The 11087-nt window shown below is 28.2% G+C and overlaps 1 protein-coding gene across 1 annotated transcript in view; it reads right to left on the bottom strand.

Annotated features, from left to right (window-relative positions):
- LOC100205755 (H(+)/Cl(-) exchange transporter 5) overlaps positions 1–11087 on the bottom strand; it is a 53264-nt gene continuing 42177 nt past the window's right edge. Inside the window, exons 12-17 of the mRNA XM_065812945.1 lie at positions 10909–11004; positions 7402–7460; positions 1731–1838; positions 914–1038; positions 745–839; positions 1–668 (exon numbers count right to left, since the gene is read on the bottom strand). Of these exons, the coding sequence (XP_065669017.1) occupies positions 578–668; positions 745–839; positions 914–1038; positions 1731–1838; positions 7402–7460; positions 10909–11004 (574 nt within the window). The 3' untranslated portion in view covers positions 1–577. The remainder of the gene's footprint in view (positions 669–744; positions 840–913; positions 1039–1730; positions 1839–7401; positions 7461–10908; positions 11005–11087) is intronic.

Genomic DNA, 11087 nt, shown 5'->3' with positions numbered 1-11087 from the left:
AGTAATATTTAAGAGATTTGTTTAATAAAATTTGTTAAGAACGTACATAATTATTTCAAAAAAATTGTAAATACGAACATACAAAATTGTAAATACGAACATATAAAAATGTTAATATTAAAAAAGTAAAAAAGCAATTTCTCTTATTAATTTAAATTGCATTTTTATCAAAATGTTATACGACAATTAACACCAATAAATAATTACATTAAATTGCAAGAGTTACTTAAAGCCTCAAAGAATCCTCATTATTGAGTATACAACAAATCTTTAAAATATCAAATATAAACATATACATATGTACCATTATCTACAATTGTGAAAAACTTGCACAATTAATATATCTGTATTGCAACTTGTGAATTTATATTATATCAATTTAGTAATATATAGTTTTTATGCTTTTTTAATACAATTGAAGCTAAAGTTAAAGTAATTTTGAGTGAAATTTATAAACTAAAATATATTTTTGATTTTTAATTGACTTTGTTTAAAAAAGGTTATTACTATTATTTTAAAAGTATTTTTCCAATGTTTTAAATTAGAGCTAAGAATAATTTTAATCGTAAGAATAATTTTAATCGTAAAGAATGTGTCCGGGATCAAAATGTTTCACTTGAGCGATATGTCTTAACACATCTTTCTTCGTAATTATACCAAGTAGTTTCCTGAAAACATATATTAAGTATGTAACTTATAAGATACGAATAAAAATAAAAATAAAATAACAAAAACTTGAAATACCCTCCGTGAGTGACAAGTACTTGACGCAGACCAAGTTTTTGAAACATATCTATAACTATTACGACCGGCGTCGAGTCTGTTACAGTAAATGGACTCTAAAATAAAAGGCAACAAAAATGTAGATAAAATCTTTTCCAACTACATTAAAAAAGAATAGAAAATTTCTTACTAAATCTAGGATATGTCGGAAACTCAAAGTCGAAACATCTTGTGAAATTTCATTTGACGGAAAACGTTTCGAAAAATAAATCAATGAAGAAGAATCACAGTTTTTATTGCGCAATTTGCCATAGTCTAAACAGACAAAAAATTTCGTAACAATTACTCTGGATAGTCGTAAAATAAAATGTTAGGCATTAAAAAACAAATTTTTTTTAACTTATCCGATTTTTTAAAGACAAAGGCAATGCATAGGCATAATAAATAAAAACGCCGGATGATTGCATAGTCTACTGTGTTTACATTTTTTTTAAAACAGGAGCAGTGAGCTAGAGCTTTTTAACAATTTTCAGTAACAATGTTTTCCAGCTGGCAATAGTAACAATGTTTTCCAGCTGGCAATAGTAACAATGTTTTCCAGCTGGCAATAGTAACAATGTTTTCCAGCTGGCAATAGTAACAATGTTTTCCAGCTGGCAATAGTAACAATGTTTTCCAGCTGGCAATAGTAACAATGTTTTCCAGCTGGCAATAGTAACAATGTTTTCCAGCTGGCAATAGTAACAATGTTTTCCGGCTGGCAATAGTAACAATGTTTTCCAGCTGGCAATAATAACAATTTTTTTCAGCTGGCAATATTAAAAATGTGTTAGCATTCTATTCATTTCATTTTAAACCACTCTAGTCTAAAATGGTTTTGTTTGAAGTCATTTTTTAATTTTAAATTTACAACACAAAAGCCCAAAAAAAGATTCCAGCTTTAAATTTTTTAAATTGATTATAAAAAACCAAATAAAAGTAATAATAATTAAGTTTTAAAAACTTACGAAGTGCAACTTTCAAATCTCTTCTTGTGACAAAACCTGACAGTCGATAGAATTCATTGTCAACAATAATAGGAAAACCGTTAAACTTTGTTTCAACCAGCAACGTTTCTTAAATAAAATCCGATAAAATGTTTTCATATTTATTAACTTGAATTTTTGATAATCGACAAACTTATGAAAGTTATATTCTCTTATTACATTATTTCTAAAGACATCTCAAGTTTGTCAATAGACCTATCCAACTTAAATTCTACTATTTTGCGCGGCGGGGACTGAACTCTAATTGTGTGGGTAAAAGTCGAAAAAACTTCCTAAATATCTGTATTTGAATTAGTATTTATTTGTATTTATCTCATCTTTTGAATTCAACACGATGGGTAACAAAGGTAACTGTGCAGTAATAGGGTGTTCGAATAGCAATTATAAACTTTTTAAGTGGAAAAAACAAGAATGTAATGTTCATAAAGGTTTGAAAAAAGGACAATGTGGTTGTAATCGTTCTTTTAATCTTTACTGTTACCAAGTTCTTTAAGAAATTCTAGAGAAAGATAAAAGTGGAAAATTTTATTAAAAAGAGAAGATAAAAGTAAGAAAAAATGGAATCCATGCGATAGTGATCGTGTTTGTTTGATGCATTTTGTAGATGGAACACCTACCATTGATAATCCAGATCCTACTTTAAATATATGGGATATAATTCTACTAACATTAAGCCAAGAAGGAGTTTATATAAACGTTGTCCAAATCTTTTTAATTTTGAAAAGTATTAGCACAATAATAATAGTACAACTGAAGATAATACCAATGAGTAAAGTAATAATAATGATAATTCAATTTATTTACCACCGCCAAGCTATGAACATTCATATGCTAGCCAGTCATTGCTAAATGTGTGTGAAGGATGTAATTCTAAAACGTCTTTGATTAATCAATCAAAGACGTGTTAGAATTACATCCTTCTTTTGTTAAAAAAGTTAATTTCTTGAATATATCCTTGAAGCAACTAAACCAAAAACAAGTTAATCAAACTAAGAAATTATTGATTTTTTCATGCAACAAAGTTAAAACAGACAAAAAGATGAACTTTTATACAGGAATATCAACAATAGCTTTATTTAATGCCATCTTCTTACTTATACCATTTCTTCAAAAGCTTAGTTACTGGCGAGGACCAAACCATGTTCAGAATACTAGCAAATTAAAGCGCAGATTTCAGTCAACTAAATATAGAAAACTTTCTTATCGTGACGAATTTTTTTTAACACTTGTGCGACTTCGTCTTGGTATTCTTAATGAAGACATTGCAGAACGATTTGGAATTTCTCCTACTACTTCTTCTAACACATTTACCACATGGATTAAACTTACAAGCAGTGTGTTAGTAAGTGTTCTTATTGTATGGCTTCCACATGAACCCATCAGGTAAAATTTGCCTAGAGTGTTTAAGAATTGTTATGATGGAAGATTTTATAACAAAAGACAGTGGTTTTTATGACTTGTTAGAGCGTGACGATGAAGTCATGGCAGATCGTGGATTTCAAATTCAGGAAGAACTTTTGTTAAGATTTTGTACTTTGATAATTCCTCCAGGTGCTCGTCTCAAAAGTCAAATGATTGCATCTGAATGTAAAAAAACTAAAAAAATAGCTAATTTAAGAATACACGTTGAACGAGTCATTAAGAGAATGAAAACTCTAGAATTTTATAGAATGTTTTTCCTCTAACAATGTTGCCTCATGTTGATGATATTGTGAGGGTTTGTGCTGTACTCTGTAACTTGAAACCTGTATTGGTCAATAATTTAAGAGATGGAAATATAAAACCTTAAAGTCGTTAAATAATAGTATACAAGGAATGTGTTAGCACAGGAATCTGCACTAACACCTTTCAAAACTAAAAAGTTCTATTTTGTACAAAGTTTATTTTAACTCCTTCTAGGCTTTATGTTAGCAATGGTAGGTGTTCCATCCACAAAACCCATCAAACATACACGATCACTGTCACATGGATTCTATTTTTTCTTATTTTTACCTTTCCTTTTTTAATAAAACTTTCCACTTTTCTCTTTCTCTAGAATTTTTTTAAAGAACTTAGAAAGCAGTAAAAATTGAATATAAGATTACAATTACATTGATCTTTTTTCAAACCTTCACAAACATTACATTCTTGTATTTGTATATTTTCCGAAAAAAAAAGACTAATAAGTTTGGTATGCGTTTTTTACCCCCAGCAACTCTAGGGTCAGAAATCCCTCTCCTTCTTCTGCCTTTTCAGAGCAGGCTTAACACTGGTAGTGTTAAGCCTGTAACGGATTTTGTTTAGTTGCTAAAATCTTAAATTTTGTTTATTTTTATTATGCTTGTCTGCGTTTTTACTAGATAAACCACCATTTTATTTGATAATTTAAAATGTTTATAAGTTAGTCAAGTGGTGATGACCTCCTAGGCGTCCATTTTAGAGGTATTTAGAACAATCATGTTTAGGGGTTGTACATATATTACGTATGCGGCAAGGGGGTAAGGAGAGGTGTCCAAAGTTGAGTAGTTTGGGTACGTGGGGGGTAAATGGGTGATGTTCAACAAGTGTATGTACGCAAACTCAAAAAATTGAGGTGGCAGTTCACGTTCACTTGCAATTAGTAAAAGGTGATTGCCGCCCACATTCATGGCCTGCTAAGGTTATAAAAGTTGAACACCACAAAAAATAGTGATCAAACTTGATAATATTTCAACAGTGATAAAACTTACTAATATTTCAAGTTTTAATAATATTAAAACCATGTGGGGGGAGAGGAGGGTGTATAAAAACGTGATTAAAGATACTTTACAAAAAACTGCGATGATTGAACCCTGGAAACAAAAAAGACTTAAAAACTTGGCCTCCATGGCCTAAGCTTAAGAGCAACAAGTTTCGCTTCCCTAGCCCCTTTCTGATCCAGCACTAATAATTATAGGTAACGAACTAAGGAAAAATTTACTTCGCGTTGAATTACTTTACTAACGATATATCATGCTAACGAATCCATAGGGAAAATATATTTTTATTATGCCATAATTCCCACTTTAAACAGTTATAACTCATGAACCATAGAGGCCCGTATCGTGAAATATTTTAGTGGAGGAGGAGGGGTGGGGGTGGGGGTGAGAAGGATCATTTTTCAAAAAAGAGGCACTTTATAGTAGCAAATAAATATATTGCTTGATCTTTATAACAAAATTTATTCGATACAGAGGACAAATGGTAGAAGGAGAGGGCGATTGCTACAAAAATGGGGCCCCGCACATTCGTTCTCGAAATGGACAATCCCATGATTTTGATAATATATAAAAAAAGAACAGCCATATAATTTTGACATAGTTGTCACTTTTATAGTTGGGGGGGGGGGGACTGAAACGCAAATTAAGAGAGCTAAGACAGTCTGAATCAGAATTTGAATAGAAAAAACAGGAATTTTTAGAAATGTAGCCATATTTATTTTTCTTTATCAAATAAAAAACAAACTGTCATATATTGTCACAGTGGAAATCTTTATTAAGCCTGTACTAAATGCTACTGAGGCATTCTAAGAACTTAATGATAAATATCAAAAAATATTTCAACTAACAATGTTAAATGCAGTGATCAGTTATCTTATTAGATGGTTGGTTCCCTGAAGAGGACAGTATTAAACAATGGCCAATGGTTTTCCCAACCATTCTCGCATTCAGACATTCCGAATGTATTAATGACACAAGCCATAAAGTGTGGTTGATTATAAATTGAATAACCACTTGTAGGCAGTTTGCATAACAAGTTTAATCCAATTTCTAATTATTCAACAAAGCTTAGTGTTGAATAAATATTGTGCTCAAATAATATTTATAGTTATAGTCTATAAGTTTACACTTGATTTCTTCCCATTTTTTATTGTCAAATTTTATATGTTCAATAAAATTTCCATGAGGTGTCCACACCATAAAATATGAGTGATGGTGCCTTGTAATAGCCATTTGTACAAGGCATTGCATACAACATGCGTGATTTTTGTTTAAAGAAATACCAACATCATTTTTAATCAAATATGGAAGTTTTATGCTCAGATCAAGTGGGGACAAGTAATTTATAGAAAATGGGCATTTAACTTCAAGACATGCAGGTGGACAAACAAGTAACAATACAATCAGGACTACTGCCAATGAAGGGAATATCTTTATCTAAAAATAACCCACAATCAGGCATTGTTACACCTTTATAATTGATTTTTAAAATTTCATAAAAAACAGTTAACAGCATTCTGTTCCATTTCCCTGCCATACTTTATTGCAGGTATGTTTGATTTAACAAATGACATGTCAGATATACGTTGATTTAACTTCGACATATCGGCATCAATTTTATTTAATTTGTTCATTTTTGTCCAAACTTCTTAACTTTTTGAATTTGTTTTTATTTTGTCCTTTGGTCAACTGCTTAATTTCTTCAATATTTTTAAGTGTCATAAGTGCTATATTTTTTTCAAGTGATAATATATCTTTTGAAATTACCAGTACATCATTAACACTCATTAGATTTGATGGAATTAGGAGCTATTTCCTTTAACGCTTTTGCAACATCCTGAAGATTGAGTTTAGTAGAATAATTAGAAATTGAATTAAATTTTTTATACAGACTGTCTACAAATGGTCTTTTTTTTTTTAAAATGTTGAGAAAAATTTTTTCTGCTAAAATCTAGATTTTTAATTTTAACCGGTAAAACATCTTTTCAATTTTTTGTAAGCCATTGATTTGAAACCATTGTGCAAGTCGGATTTGTTAAGCCCATTCTTATAGCAGCTTCAATTCTAAACATTGCTGCAGCAACATGGTGACATGTTTGGCTCATTCCTGCCATATATGCACAGTGACAAGATCGGATTTTTGCATTTTCTTTTTCTATAATCAACCACAGTTTATGGCTTGTGTCATTAATACGTTGTAAATGTCTGCATTCACCTTTTATTGCACAAAATGGACTTTCCTCACTTTTACAGTGATATGAGAGTTTTTGAAGTCAGCCTGTTTTATAAAAACTAAATCCTTTCAAATTTTTATAACCATTTAAGTCATTGCTGCCTAATTCAGATGGGTTAAACATCAAATAGTTAAAAATATCTGGATACAAAACCATTGGTCATTGTTTAATACTGTAACCAACCATCTAATAAGATAAACGGATCACTGCATTTAACATTGTTAATTAAAAGTTTTTTTTTATATTCATCTTTAAGTTCTTTGACTGCCTCAGTAGCAGTTGGTACAGGCTCAATAAAGTTTTCCATTGCAGAAAATACACGAGCAACCAATTCCCTCTTTGTTCCAGAAACACGCAAATTTCTAAGTCTTAAATACTGCTTCAACTCATAAACATAAATTATTAATTAAATCTAAATCCATTATGAGTTTATCTTAGGATAAACTCATAATCAAATGATCAAAACAAAAGGAAAGCTCAATGTTTGCTTAAAAATCCTTTGTACGTAAAAGTTTATTTTTATTTTACCCACACAATTTGGATCCAGACCTCAATATTTCTACGCGTTTTTTCCGATCGGATAGGTGTATTATCGTGATGTATAAAGCGTATTAGTCAAGTTTAGAATTAGCTTCAGGTGACAATGGAGTGGAATAGTTTGATAAAGTATTTAAAAGCTACCTATATCTTTGACAGTAGATCCATTTTTTAAAATGCATTTCAATGGTTCACCATACCGACTTTAAAAAGAAAAAAAATTGATTATTGAAAATAAATAAATCATGAAAACTTAAATAAAGTTTAATTGTTACTAAGAAAGTTTTAAAACAAACAAAAAGTTTTTATTTCTTATCAAATAATCTAAAATACAAGCATAAAAATAAAAACATATAAAATTATCAGATAAGATTAATTTATTATACATTACTGTTGCAGCTTGTGCAAAGCACTTTGATGTTTGTGTTTGGTTTACATTAGAAATGGATTCAAAGTAGTCTATACAAAAATTTCTATGAACATTATTCAAATTTCATTAAATTTTCAAATGATGTTCCTGAAAATCTGAAAGCTTGAGATGTTTATCCTAATAGCTGTCTTATAAACATGCCACTGTATATATATATAAATTAGTAAAAACATTTATCTAAATATTTTCTACAGCCTGTTTCCAAAATCCGCTAAACCATCTGACAGACTGAGTTTAGTTTTTACTTTTAATTTATTTAGTTCTCGCTCCGTTCAAAATCGAATTTTTTTTTTTACTTTAAGATTGTACCAGTAAAGGTTAATATGTATCTTTAATTTTTTTAGATTTCTTTATTGCATCCATGGCTCTTGATTGTATCCTTATTGTATCCATGGCTTTTGATTGTATCTTTATTGTATCCATGGCTCATGATTTCTTTATTGTATATTCCATGGCTCTTTTATAACAACTTGAATTTTAATGTTAAATTTTGACTGAGTGGTTATGCAGTAAAACTATCATTTTTTGTTTAAATTGATGTATTAAATAAATGATGTATTAAATAAATCAGTTTCAAGGAGATTGGAGTGACTACTATTTAAGTATTATTTTAAAATGATATTGATACTTTGAAACCAAGTAATACTGTTATAACTTTTTAAAGTGTTCTTGGATGGTCTAGGAAAAAAAAAGGTTCAGAGTAATGACTAAGCTTTTTAATCTTGTTAACAATATGTTTTGGTACAGCTTGATATTATTAGTTAAAAAAAAAATTAATAATATTAAGATTTTTTCTTAGATGCAAAAAATTTAATTTTAATTTAATATTATCATAACATAATTTAAAATTTGCAGATAATTTGATAGATCAGATTATCAAATAAATTTATTGTTTACAAATTTTGACAGATAAACTGATTGGACGGAAAATTGACAGTTAAATTGATTGGTCAGAATTACCAAGCAAATCAGTCATAAGATCTTAAAAGATAAAGTGATTGGTTATAGATTATAATTAATATTTTCATACTCACACAACAGGGATTATCCTGGACATATTTTAAAAACCCGTAAAATTTTTCCAAGAAATACTTTTTTCCTAAAAAAGTCCAAAAAATAATTTGAAGAAATATCCAGAGAATTCCGAAAATAAAAATGCATTTTGTATAACTAAGAATATTTACATAATATTTACTTTATTTGCACTCAAAAATTTTTAAAGTATTTTAATTTTTCAAATCAGTAAAATAGCGGTGCAGTGCTGTGGATATTACCATGATAAAGTTATGACACAGCTGGTAAGGTTACGAGTTCAAATTTTCTGTAGAGAACTTGTTTTTTATTTTTATTTTTTTAAAGTTTTATTTTGAAGTAGTTTTATGTTTATTTAATTATTGTTGTTGTTTACCATTTTCTTTCTTCATAGTTTCATAGGATATATGTGCATCAATGCTTACATAAACCAACTGTTGTAGCTGTAGTCATAGCGAGGAGCGCATACATTGACTGATTTATATACGGATAAGCGCAGTAAAGTGTACATACTAAGACTAAGGGTTTAGGTTTTAGCAAGCATTCTCTTATATAAAAGAAAAGTACTTCAATACTTATTTGAATAGAATTTATAAATTAATATAATTTATATCAAAACTAAAAAAAAATAAACTAGGTTTTTTTGTGAATTAGTCAAAAAAATTAATAAAAAATATAAGCTTACATATAAGTAAAAATTTGTTATACACGCGTACAAATAATGCTTAATGAACCATACATTTACTACTTTAATTATTGATGTCAAAAAAATATTTTTAACTTGTATTTCCAGAAAACTATTTGGATATCTGAAAAAAATCAAACTTCAAAGAAGTTTCCGGAATTCCAGAAATCTCTAAAAAAAGATAATCCCAGACAAGGGCTTTAGATTTATTTTTTTTTTACTTTAGATTTAATTTCATCTTTTTCAAATTGCTTTTTTCAAACTTCACCAATAGTAATAAATTAGAAAGATCTTTACTCAAATTTTTGAGTATGTTAAGAACACTCTAACTGTTGTCATAGAATCAAATATAAATAAATAAGATTAAACTATGATTTAAATGTTAGCGAACTCTAACAAAGGAAAAACTTAATTTTAAGAACTGCACAAAAAATTAAAATAAAATGCTTATCGACTTTACCTGTTTTACAAAGCACAACAGTTACTACTATGGTATACAAATATTTAAGGATTACTTTAGATCCATAATTTTACTTTAGATTTTACTTCAAGAATTTGATTGGTACACCTGGTAATTCAAAACGACAAACTCAAATCAATTGAGCATAAAGAATCTACCATCAAAAATCAATTCAGTAGCAAAACTACAAAAATATAAAACACACTGACACCAATATACTTCCTTATTAAAAAGTGAGTACATGGTTTTGTCTAAAAAGCTTGCTAGAAAAAAGGTGTTTAAACGACATCAACTATTTAGCTTTTATCAATGAAACAACAATTCTGTTTAAAGTGAAACTAAAAAAGGCTCAAAATTCTTCTACACAGGCGCTAAATGAATTCTTCTACACAGGCGCTATATAAATTCTTCTACACAGGCGCTAAACCTTTTAAAAATTACCAAACAATTTGAAAATAATCGTTCAAAAGATTTCAAAAAATAATATACTCTGTTTATAGCTAACAAAATTCTTATTTACATATTTCTCTAATACTAACATTTTATCAATCAACTTATACCTATGTCCATAAATTGTATACTTATATTAATTTTTTATTTATGCAAAATCTTTTAACTTCAGAACATTGTTATTTTAAATTGACATTTTATAAACTTTGTATTTTTTAATTGCTTTATATCTTTAAATTTTATTTTAACTTGACTGTTACTTTTAACTGTTAATTTCAATCATAGAGTATCAATGTAAAACAGTATTTAAATACTGAGAAACTTATCTTGTATATAAATTCATATTTAAACAAATAAATATAATTCCTCATAAATAATTATTTACTTCTATACTTTACTGTATTGCTGATGCATTATTGATATTGTCTGTATTAAATAATACTTATTTCATTACACTCGCTCATTGATATATATATATATATATATATATATATATATATATATATATATATATATATATATATATTAATACTCATTAATGTTATTATATAAATAATAACTAATAACCAAACAAATAATAATTATCTTTTGAACCTTGGTTGCATGATATCAGATGCTAGAAATGCTTCATCATACTCTTCTTTTGTATTTAAATATGGAAAACCTTTCAAGCGAATGTGTTCAATATAACTTTAAAAAGTCAAAGAAACAATTACAATTTATAAATAATAAAACCTAGCAAAGCAAAAAAGTATAAACAGAATAACAAGCAA

The sequence above is a fragment of the Hydra vulgaris genome, chromosome 12 (assembly GCF_038396675.1).
Source record: "Hydra vulgaris chromosome 12, alternate assembly HydraT2T_AEP".
NCBI classification, from domain to species: domain Eukaryota; kingdom Metazoa; phylum Cnidaria; class Hydrozoa; order Anthoathecata; family Hydridae; genus Hydra; species Hydra vulgaris.
Note: the sequence above shows the minus strand (reverse complement) of the source record. Positions and strands in the feature narration are given on the sequence as shown.